The sequence below is a fragment of the Lepus europaeus genome, chromosome 5 (assembly GCF_033115175.1).
Source record: "Lepus europaeus isolate LE1 chromosome 5, mLepTim1.pri, whole genome shotgun sequence".
NCBI lineage: Eukaryota > Metazoa > Chordata > Mammalia > Lagomorpha > Leporidae > Lepus > Lepus europaeus.
The window spans coordinates 150,260,627-150,272,931 of NC_084831.1; the positions used below are offsets into that span (position 1 = coordinate 150,260,627).

The following is a 12,305-nucleotide window of genomic DNA, read 5'->3' on the forward strand; positions in this document are numbered from 1 at the left end:
TTGGGTCCCTGCACTCGCGTGGGAGACACAGAGGAAGCTTCTGGCTCCTGGCTTTGGATCAGCCAACGTCTGGCATTTGTGGCCATTTGGGGGAGTAAACCAGCAGATGGAAGACCTTTCTCTCTTGTCTCTCCATCTCTCTGTAACTCTACCTTTCAAATAAATACAATTTTTAAAAAGCTATTTTTAAAAGCTAGAGTAGTGTGATTGTACATACAGTAGATGATCAGTAAAGTTTGCTTTGTTGCCTGAAAGTTTTAGATGAAATAAGCAGGAACAGACCTCTTACATGTGCTTGGAAGATGTTTAGCTTTGCTGTCATTAGTTTCAATAAAGGACTTGTGGAATGTCATTGTTACATATTCTTCTGTCTTATTCTTGTCTTTTTTTTTCCTTGAAAGAAATACTTCAATATCACCTAATTAGCTCTTTCCCCCTGGTACAGATGGGAATAATTCTCCTTCCAGAGCCCCTGTCTGTGGAATTTTTGTGGATTTTGCAACAGCCTCACACCGCCAGAAGAGTAGGACTCAGGCCCTTAAGCAAAAGTAGGTATTTTGGGAAGTTTGCCAAAGGATTATGGAATTTTAACGCAGTTTTCTTCAGTGTACTTAACGAAAAGAGCTTTTTCTTTTCTTTTTTTTTAAAAAAAACTTTTAAAGGTTTTTATTTATTTATTTCAAAGGCAGAGTTACAGAGAGGCAGAGAGAGAGGGAGGTCTTGTATCCGCTGGTTCACTCCCCAAATAGCCACAATGGCCAGAGCTGGGCTGATCCAAAGCCAGCAGCCAGGAGCTTCTTCCAGGTCTCCCACGTGGGTGCAGGGGCCCAAGGACTTGGGCCATCTTCTACTGCTTTCCCTGGCCATCAGCAAGGAACTGGATCAGAAGTGGAGTAGCCGAGAGTCAGACTGGTGCTCATATAGGATGCTGGCACTGCAGGTGGAGGTTTAACCCAGTACTCCACAGTGCCGGCCCATTCTGTTTTCTCTGTTGCCTGTTTAGGTATATTCTTTAATTTGTGCCACATTTATCTTTGTGTTTAGATATTAGACTGGTAGTGCAAGTATGTGTACTGGTGTCTTGGATGTTTGACATCTGATGTTTGCTGTTAAATTTGTGGCTGGCTATTGAGGAGTTACCCTGGCAGTCTTGGCTGAGGCAGAATCACAGTCGCACTTCACTAAGCTGGGGGCCAGAAACCCCCAAGGGGACAGTAAGTGCGGGTCTTGTAACGTGGCTTCTCAGTTGGCATTGCTGTCGCTGAAGGTGCAGTTAACATCAGTCCGGCTGTAGCCTTGTGAGTTCAGTATCACTTCATCTATGTTTCAGTTGATGAAGCTAAGGCAATTAGAAATGATTAAGAATACTCATATTAGATAATACTTTGTTGAGTGCTTATGTATTTTTTTAAGATTTTATTTATTTGAGAGGCAGAGTTACAGACACAAAGGGAGAGACAGAGAGAAAGGTCTTTCATCAGCTGGTTCACTCCCCAGATGGCCACAGTAGCTGGAGCTGCGCTGATCCAAAGCCAGGAGCCAGGAGCTTCTTCCGGGGCTTCCACACGGGTGCAGGGGCCCAAGGCCTTGGGCCATCTACTACTGCTTTCCCAGGCCATAACAGAGAGTTGGATCGGAAGTGGAGCAGCAGGGAATTGAACTGGTACCAATATGGGATGCTGGCACTGCAGGCGGTGGCTTTACCTGCTACGCCACAGCACCTGCCCCACTCAGGTGTTTTAATGTGTGTGGCTTGGAGCGCTGGTTTATGTGATCACTCAGATTCCTTAGCAGCCCCATTTCAGAGATAAGAAAGAAAGGCTCAAGGTCAAAATGTAGTGACTGGTAAAGTTGAGGTTTTTCTTTTTTTAAGATTTATTTATTTATTTGAAAGAGTTACAGAGAGAGAGACAGAGAGAGAGAGCATCTGTCTGTTGGTTCACTCCCCAGATGGCCACAATGGCCAGGGTGGGGCTGAGCTGAACCAGGAGGCAGAGCTTATTACCAGTCTCCCACATGGGTGCAGGGGCCCAAGCACTTTGGCCATCTTCTGCATCTTTTCCCAGGCATTAGTGGGGAGCGGGATTAGAAGGGGAGCAGCCAGTACATGAACCGGTGTCCATAATGGGATGCTGGCATTGCAGGTGGTAGCTTTGCCTGCTGTGCCACAACGCCATCCCCTAGAATTGAGTTTTGAACCTAGGACTGCCTGATGTCAAGATCCAAGCTCCTAATTACTGTACATTTAGACATTTATACAAGGTATTCTTAAGCCAGGGGATTCTTGTGCTAATTAAGGCTTAAATGAAAAAAAAAAAAAAAAAAAAAAAAACTCCATACCTTCCAGCTCACTGAATGGCCTTGGTAAATAGTCTGTATATATTTGCTAAAGGAACAGTAAACCATTACTGATAAAATTAACAGTTTTCGCAGATTTTTGTTGACCTTATATTCTGAGAAAATGACATAACAGAATGCTTAACAGGATGCTCTTTTTTTATTGGTATTTTTTTTAAAAGATTTATTTTATTTATTTGAAAGAGTTACAGAGAGAGAGAGAGGGAGGTCTTCCATCCACTGGTTTACTCCCCAGATGGCCGCAACGGCCAGAGCTGAGCTGATCTGAGGCCAGGAGCCAGGAGCTTCTTCCAGGTCTCTGACACTGGTGCAGGGGCCCAAGGACTTGGGCCATCTTCTACTATTTTCCCAGTCCATAGCAGAGAACTAGATCGGAAGTGGAGCAGCTGAGACTCGAACCAGCGCCCATATGGGATGCTGATGCTGCAGGCCGTGGCTTTAACCCACTGCACCACAGCGCCAGCCCCCAGAATGCTCTTTTTATTTTTAATTATTTATTTATTTGAAAGAGTTAAAGAGTAATTAAATGGGGCCAGCACTGTGGCGTAGCCAGTAAAGCTGCTGCCTGCAGTGCCAGCATCCCCTGTGGCTGCTGTTACGAGTCCCAGCTGTTCCACTTCCGATCCAGCTCTCTACTGTGGCCTGAGAAAGCAGTAGAAGATGGCCCAAGTCCTTGGGCCCCTGCACCTGCGTGAGAGACCTGGAGATAGCTCCTGGCTCCTGGCTTTGCATCAGCACAGTTCTGGCCATTGCAGCCATCTGGGGAGTAAACCATCGAATAGAAGATCAATCTCTCTCTCTCTCTGCCTCTCTGTAACTCTTTCAAATAAGTTAAATAAATCTTTTTTTTTTTTTTTAAAGTAATTAAATTACTTAACAGCATAGCACAAAAATTGAAGGAAATGAAGAGGGATACTAAGTTGTTGTAAGGTCCTGACAGAGGTAAAAGTACTTAAGGGAGATTTTGATAGGGCAGGAATACATGTTAATATATGTAGGGTACTTATGAAAAGGTACTGGAAAAATCTCATAACTAACAGCCTGTAGAAGGAAAAATTCAATAATTAAAATATGTGATTAGAGGCCGGCGCCGCGGCTCACTAGGCTAATCCTCCGCCTTGCAGCGCCGGCACACTGGGTTCTAGTCCTGGTCGGGGCGCCGGATTCTGTCCCGGTTGCCCATCTTCCAGGCCAGCTCTCTGCTATGGCCTGGGAAGGCAGTGGAGGATGGCCCAAGTGCTTGGGCCCTGCACCCCATGGGAGACCAGGAGAAGCACCTGGCTCCTGCCATCGGATCAGCACAGTGCGCCGGCTGCAGCGCACCAGCCACGGCGGCCATTGGAGGGTGAACCAACGGCAAAGGAAGATCTTTCTCTCTGTCTCTCTCACTATCCACTCTGCCTGTCAAAAAATAAATAAATAAATAAATGTGATTATTTATTGGAAACATACAATTTAGTGGATAGATTTAAACTACCTAGCTAACGAACTGTACCTAACATAACATTGAAAATTATACTGGGACCAGCATTGTGATGTAGGGGGTTAAGCTGCCACTGTAGCGAAATATTCCATGTGGGTGCTGGTTTGAGTCCCGCCTGCTCCACTTGCAGTCAAGCTCCCTGCTGATGCACCTGGGAAAGCAGCGGAAGATTGACTCAGGTACGTAGGCCCCTGCACCCACGTGGGAGAAGTGGGTGAAGCTCCTGGCTACTGGCTTTGGCCTGGCCCAACTCTGGCTATTGCAGCCATTCTGGGAGTGAACCAGTGGATGGAAGATCTCTCTCTCTCTGTCAGTCTCTCCTCTCTAACCTTGCCTTTCAAGTAAATAAATAAATAAGTAAATAAATCTTAAGAAAAGAGAAACTTATACCTAACAACTGTATTTTAGAGTTATTTATCATTTTATTTATTTGACAGAGTGACAGGGAAAGAGGGAGGGAAGGAGGGATAGAGGGAGAGAGGGTGAGGGAGGGAGGAAGGGAGGGAGAGAGAGAGAGAGAGAGAGAGAGAGAGAATTTTCCATTTGCTGATCACAGTCCCCAAATACCTGCAACAGCTAAGGCTGGACCAGGCTAAAGCCAGGAGCCTAGAATTCCATCCTGGTCCCCCACATGGGTGGTTGGGGCCCAAGTACTTGGGCCATCTTCTGGTCTCCCACATGGGTGGTTGGGGCCCAAGTACTCGGGCCATCTTCTGGACTCCCACATGGGTGGTTGGGGCCCAAGTACTCGGGCCATCTTCTGCTGTCTTCCCAGGCGAGCTGACGGGAAGCTGAGTGGGAAGTGAAGTAACCAAGACTTGAACTGGCACTCTGACACAGATGCTGACGTCGCAAGCAGCGGCTTAACCTGCTGCTCCACGTGCTGGCGCCTCCCATGTTCTTTTCAATCTATATTCTTTTCTTAGTAAAAAGGTCATACGATGCTGGGATTGAAATAGTACAGAATATGTTTTCTGACCACAGTGGAATTATGCTGAAAACTTTAAGAAGCGAATAATTAGAAGATTCCCCAAAGTTTGAAAATTAAGCATTATAGTTTTTAATAAACCGTGGGTCAAAGAAGAAATCAGGAGGGGAATTAGAAACTATTTTTAATAATGGTAATAAAAACCAACATGCTCAATACCGTGCCTGTGGGATGCTGCTGAAGCTATACCTAGAGACGCGTATCAGAGAATGAAGAGGCCGGCCGGCGCCGCGGCTCACTAGGCTAATCCTCCGCCTTGCGGCGCCGGCACACCGGGTTCTAGTCCCGGTCGGGGCACCGATCCTGTCCAGGTTGCCCCTCTTCCAGGCCAGCTCTCTGCTGTGGCCAGGGAGTGCAGTGGAGGATGGCCCAAGTGCTTGGGTCCTGCACCCCATGGGAGACCAGGAGAAGCACCTGGCTCCTGCCATCGGATCAGCGCGGTGCACTGGCCGCAGCGCGCTACCGCGGCGGCCATTGGAGGGTGAACCAACGGCAAAAGGAAGACCTTTCTCTCTGTCTCTCTCTCACTGTCCACTCTGCCTGTAAAAAAACAAACAAACAAACAAAAAAAGAAAATGAAGAGGCCGTAAATCAGTGATGTAAGCATCTGTCTCCAGAGGTTGGTCAAAGAGACACAAATGGTACGTTAGAGGAGTTAACTGGCAAGAGCAGAATTTTGTAAAATTGAAAACAGTTTTAATAAATCCAGCAAAACCAAAATTGTTTGAAAAGATTTGTAAAATTTCCTTTCCTGTCTGGAATGAGGTGTTTGGATGTCTGCTGCTTTCCTTCTATGCAACCTCGTACACGACTCTAGCTACAGTAATGCAACAACAATTAATGTTACCATAGTAACAATGTAAAGTCGAAACTGTTCCCTGCAGTGTGAGTGTTTCTGCATAAATGTAGGTCTAGAGCTATGAGTTACTAGAATTTGTGAATAAATGTGAATGATGAACGACAGCAAGGGTGCTGGGTAAAAGGGTGATATACAACAATCAGCGGTATCTCTTTGTATTAGCAGTGAATTGTCACCATTGACAGCAGGATTAGGATGCATGTAATGGAGTATATGTAAAACCTCAGTACAGAAAATTGAACAGATATTACTGAAGTTCAGGGAAACCAAAATAAGGGGTAGAGATCATGTTCATGAAAGGAAGGTCTCACAGCGGCAGTGGTGTTAGTTCATTCCAACGTAAGTATGGATTCCACACCATTCCAGTCAGTCTCAGCAGAGTGGGGTTAAGTTCTCACATCTTAGAATGCTGCTTCTAGAACTCATGTGGAAATACAAAGGGTCAAGACTAGCGAATACTGAGGAAGAAAAGCAGAGTGAAGGCCTTACCTCGGCTATCGAGATTTCTTGTAAAGCACAGTGAGTAAACTGTGTTACTGGCACGGGGAGAGAGGAGCAGACCAGTGTACAGACCGGGGCGTTCAGGAGCAGACACGTGCGTGTGATCACCTGATTCGTGCGTTGCTAGAGCAGTGTGGTGGGGGAGGGGTGGTCTTTTCCGTGAAAGACTTTGGAACAATTAGACGCATGTATGGAAACAAAGGAACCTGTGCCCCCTGCTTGTACCCCGCATAGTCGGGGAGGGTGGTGAGAGACCATGGAAAGTGGTAGGGTTCTTTTGTGGGTGCCATGTGGTTGAAGGATTTTTTAGAGACAGAAGATTGGGGGCAATAAGCTGGAAAGATAGGACATGGTGGCCAGAGAGTAAGATTCTGGACACGTGATCGTACTCGAGAGGAAGGACAGGGGGAAGGGAGGGGAGAGCAGATCAAGTTGTTAGATAGCAGGTGTTGGAAGGAGCGTTCGCTTGTGCAGTGTGTGTTTATGAAGTTACAGTAAATGAAAACAAGAGAAGTCTGTGCCCGTGCAGAACGCACGTTCTGCTGGGGGGCCATGGCTGATTATCACACGGGTTGAGCCCCGGGCATGCTAAAGAGAGGGTGTCTGGAGGAGAAGGAGAAACCAGCACGGGGGTGCAGAGGACCGGTCTGTGAGCAAGAGGAAGCTGAGAGGCTGTGGCGTTTCGGAAGGCGTGGGCCTGTATGTCAGAGTCCTGTGGGAGACAGAGGTCGGCTGTGAACTCGGGAACGAGTGTGACTGACCTGCTCGTGTCACACAGAGGTCGTCCCTCCAGCCCAGACAGGATAGTGAGTGAAGTGAGCTGCTGCTCTTGAAAATCCCAGTGGGAAAGAGGCACAGACACATGCGCCCGGTCCAGCTGGGGGCACACTTGGTCCCACATAGTTATTTTAACAGCTGTTTTTAAAAAGGAGGGGGGAAAAAGAGAGAGAGAGATTGTGATTCACCTCCCATTCTCTGGTTCTTTCCCCAAATGGCCACCAACAGCTAGGGCTGGACCAAGCCAAAGCCAGGGCCCTGGAACTGCAGCCAGGGCTCCCATGTAGTTGGCAGGGGCCCAAATACTTGTGCCATCATCTGTAGCCTGCTGGATCGGAAGTGGAGGAGCCAGTACTCCAACTCACACTTCAATATGGGAAGCGGGTGTCCCGTGTGGCGGCTTAGCCCACCACAGCACAGCACCTGTCCCTGTGCACCAAGTATTGGATACCTGGATTAGCCCACCACAGCACAGCACCTGTCCCTGTGCACCAAGTACTGGATACCTCAGGCTCACAGTCAAGCCCAAGTTGAGCCTTGCCCGGGGCCGACACCCAGCCACAATGCTCCCCTGCTCTTGCTGACTTCCTTATGTGAATCACTCACTTTCATTTTTGTCTTATTTCCATTTTCTTTTAAAGAACACGGAGTACAAAGCTGCTTCGGCTTATTGACTTAGATTTTTCCTTCACTTTCTCTCTCCTGGATCTACCACCAGTAAATGAATATGACATGTATATCAGAAACTTTGGGAAAAAAAATACCAAGCAGGTTAGTACAAGTTGTTTGAAGCAAGTGGCTAAACGTAAGTAACTTGTAAGTCTGTGCCTTCCAGTGTCTTGTTGCAGAATGTTAGAATTTGGGACTGGTCAGTGAAGGATATAGGTACTCATAAACCTGGGTAGACTGTGCAAATGCAAGGTTTAAAGAAAGTCCCAAAGCCTTGGGGAGCATGGGAGTGGTTCATGTGTAATGGGTTGCAGGTGGTGGCACAAGGTTTTGAACTTCTGAGTACAGTCTTGTTAGTACAAATTTTTATTTAAAGTCACGCACAGTGTCAAGTTTGGATTCGTTTCTTGGGGTTCAGATGACATCGTAATGTTCATTCTTGTGTAGATAAAACCCTTACCGTTCACGAGCCTTCAGTAATGCTGCCTGAACTCCCCGTAACTGGACTTCTAACACTCAAGCTTCTCTGTGTATTCTGTCTTCTTGTGCCTCCCTCCTCCTCTCTGTCCGGAACATCTGTGTTCGTCTGCAGTGCCCAAGGCCCATTCTCTGTGCGGATCTTTCCCAAATGACCTAACACAGAATTCTCTTTCTTTAATCCATACTCAGTGCAATACAGCCCACATAGTTTTATACTTCTCTGTAGTGTTCCGGTCATTATATAATGGTCAAACTGAACATCAAGGTTATAAAACTTTAGAAGTCAGTCAACATATCTTGTGTTTTTCTTATGTCCTTGACCATGGTACCATCTATTTTAACATTAAGTATTTGGACCATACTCTTTTAAAGCAAAGTCATGGCATAGAACTGAAGAAACAAAGTTTTAATCCTTGCTTATCGACAAATTCACTCTCAGTGTGAATTTTCTAACTTCTTTGCTTATGTTTCTTCATTTCACAGCAGTTGGCAACAAAATTGTCCTTATTGAAACATGTTGCCTTTTGAAATACAGAAATTATATTTGGTTTTGCAAAGCCAGTAAATTCTGGGTAGGCTAAGTATTGGAGTTCTGAAACTCAGGTTAAATTGTTTGATGTGGTTGTTTGAAAATCAGGCCTATACACTTCAAATGTTTAAGACATAAGCAGTTTTTGCATGATTATTATATATGCCATTATACCTGTTTTGGACATAAGCAAGAAGGACAGGCATTGTTAACTTAAAAAAATTTAAATTATTTTCATTTTCAATAATGATGGATTGCTCTGATACTTAGACTAAATGTTAATTCTAATTCTAACATGCCTTTGCTTTTTAGGCATATGTTCAGTATAATGAAGATAACGTTGAAAGAGATATTCAAACTGAAGAAATAGAGACCAAGGAAGTGTGGACCCAGCATCCAGGAGAGAGTGCTGTTGTATCTGGAGGTAACATCATTTTGCTCTTCAGTGTTGAATGTGACTATGGGAATGAATACCATATATTGTTTTGAAGAAATAACATTATAGCAGCTGAACTACAAGGTGATTAAATCTGCCTGTGGAGACCAGTCAGGGCCTTTTGTTCCTAATCACACAGGGAAGGATTTCACATTCCAAACAGCCACTGGAACTGGACTTCCGGGATCCACTCTGCTCTTAGGTTGAGGATAGTCTGTTCTCACCAATGTAGAATCTTTATGTTTCAAAGTGCAGTTTGCACATGTGTTCCGTAGACACGGGCTGAAGAGCCCTAGGACACATGGCTTCTTGTAGGTATACTGCAACTGTTTACATGTTACATATTTTGCTGGTTGATTGTTTTTCTTGAGGAAGTCAGATATGGAGGGAAATGATATTAACTTGCTTTCCTCAGATAAGCCTCACCTTAAGGAATTACCTAAACTTAACACTTACGTAATAGTTAAATTGAATCTTTTAACTCTCTTTCTTAATACATTTAAATAGAGTTCTGTTTACAGACCTCCTATAAAACAAAATGTAGTTTTTTTTTTGTTTTGTTTTGTTTTTTAAGACTTTTAAATTTCATTTGAAAGTCAGAGTTACACATAAAGGAGAGGCAGAGAGAGAGAGGTCCTCCCTCCACTGGTTCACTCCCCAATTGGTTGCAATGGTCAGAGCTGTGCCAGTCTGAAGCCAGGAGCCTGGAGCTTCCTCCAGGTCTCCCATGTGGGTGCAGAGGCCCAAGGACTCAGGCCATCTTCCACTGCCTTCCCAGGCCACAGCAAAGAGCTGGACCAGAAGTGGAGCTGCCAGGACTCGAACCGGTGCCCTATTCCCATTCTTTTTGTTTTACAAAGATCTATTTTCAGTTAACTTTATACCCATAAGATTAACCCTATAGTAAGTAAAGACCCTAAATAAACTCTTCCTCAATAGTCAATACAAGGGCTGTTCAAAATCATTGCATCTCAAAGTGTCAATTTTACTCCTATAGATTACCTTTTAGGTTACTCTGTTAGTTACCACAGTTCAGGGAGAACATATGGTATTTGTTTTTTGGGGAGGTGACTTATTTTACTAAGTATAATGGTTTCCAGTTCCACCCATTTTGTTGCAAACGACAGGACTTCATTTTTTAACCGCTATAGTACTCCATAGTGTATATATACCATAATTTCTTTATCCAGTCTTCAGCTGATGGACATCTGTGTTAATTCCATGTCTTAGCTGTTGTGAATTGAGCTGCATGTTTTTTGAGGGGAAAAATCAGTTATAGATGAGAGAATATGATGCGAAGTTTTCTGACTTTTCAATCTAGGACTTTTAATGTTCATCTGTAACATCTCTTTGAACTCTTAAGACGTGTTTGCATGATTGTTTTAGAGTCAATTTAGTAGATGTTATATAACCTTTTTTTTTTTCCTTTAGGTAGTGAAAAAAGAGATATTTCTGATGCTGCAGTTGTACCAAAGATTGATACTCCAAGGTTGTCTAGTTTTCTCCGTGCAGCTTGTCAGGTATATTCTACATTGTGTGTTCTAGTCTATGTGTGAGTGGTTAAAGTTTATTATACACAGAGACGTAAGAACGGGCCTGTGCTGTCCCATAATGGGTTAAGTTGCTGCCCACAACGCTGGCATCCCAAATGGGCACTGGTTCAAGTCTTATTTGCTCTACTTCTGAGCCATCTTCCTGCTGATGGCCTAGGAAAGCAGCGGAGGATGGCCCAAGTGCCCTGCCCCCACGTGGGAGATGCAGATGATCAGGGGAGTGAACCAGCAGGTGGAAGATCTCTGTCTCTTCTCTCCTTTTCTCTGTCTCTCCTTCCCTTTCTCTCTCTCTGACTTTCAAATAAATAAAATCTTTAAAAAAAAAAAAAAGCATGGGGCTGCTGAAATCTTGGAGCCTTTTATAGCTTGGATAAGAAGCAGCTACTCATTTTCAGTTTCTTTTTCCCTACAAATGTCAGTGATATTTTCATTAAGCTCTTGTATGCAAAATGGTACTCAGAAATGTTTATCACTAAAATACTAAGTATGTATTTGGATTCTAGTACATTCTATACTTTAATATTAGTTTCTTATATTTTAAAATAACTATAGACTAAGACCTAGACATACTAGTTGATAAGACAAACATAAATTTTGTGTATTTGTATAATAAACTCACGATTTCTTTTTAGATTTGTTTTTAAAGTTTTTTTTTTTTTTAAATTTATTTGAAAGTCAGGGTTACAGAGAAAAACACAGAGAAAGAGAGAGTTCTTCATCTGCTGGTTCACTCTCCAAGTGACCACAACAGCCTGGGCTGAGCCAGGCCAGAGCCAGGAGCCAGGAGCTTCATCCAGGTCTCCCACATGGGCAGCAGGGGCCCAAGCACTTGGGCTATCTCCCACTGCTTTTCCCAGGCCATTAGTAGGGAGCTGGATTGGAAGTGGAGCAGCCCGGATTTGAACCCATTTTCATATGGGAAGTCCATATTGCAGGCAATGGCTTTAGCAACTGTGCCACAATGCCAGCCCCTAGATTTTCATTTTTTAAAGATTTATTTATTTATTTGAATGGCAGAGTTACACAGAGAGGGAGATAGAGCGAGATTCTCCATCTACTGGTTCTCTTCTCAAATGAACCTAAGGGATGGGGCTGGGCCAAGCCAAAACCAAGAGCCTGGAACTCCCATTAGGGCCTCCCACATGGGCGGCAGGGGCCCAAGCGCTCAAGCCCTCTGCTGCCTTCACAGACTGAATAGTGAGGAGCTGGATAAGAAGTGGAGCAGCCGGGGCCCAAACGGCCTTCACGCGGCCTTCACGCGGCCAGCACTGCAGGCGAGAGCGTAACCACACCACAGTGCAAGCTCCAACTCATGACTTCTTAAACCGAGTATGGAAACTTTTCAAAATCCATACAAAGGTAAGGGAGCAGAATGGTGAATTCTCATGTGCTTCAGTATTCCCTGCCTCGTGGCCAGTTCATCTCCTCTGACACGGGCCCCCACCACCCCATCACCCACTCATCTTTAATTATGCTGAAACAAATACCAGTCATCGTAGCTTTTTCTCCATTAATAGTTCAGTGTGAATTTCTAAAAGAAAAACATCACCAGAAGAATTATTAGTTACAATTTCTAAATGTCAGCAAATATGACGTCAGTATTAAGATTTCATTAGACGTTGTGGGACTGGCACTGTGACACAGTGGGTTAAGCTGCCATCTGCAGTGCCAG

The 12,305-nt window shown here is 44.6% G+C and overlaps 1 protein-coding gene across 1 annotated transcript in view; it reads left to right on the forward strand.

The window, feature by feature from the left end:
• The window catches only part of DYNC2I1 (dynein 2 intermediate chain 1), a 75,535-nt gene that overhangs the window by 35,153 nt on the left and 28,077 nt on the right, over positions 1-12,305 (forward strand). Inside the window, exons 11-14 of the mRNA XM_062192937.1 lie at positions 446-548; positions 7,608-7,737; positions 8,957-9,068; positions 10,512-10,600. Coding sequence (XP_062048921.1) covers positions 446-548; positions 7,608-7,737; positions 8,957-9,068; positions 10,512-10,600 — 434 coding nt within the window. The remainder of the gene's footprint in view (positions 1-445; positions 549-7,607; positions 7,738-8,956; positions 9,069-10,511; positions 10,601-12,305) is intronic.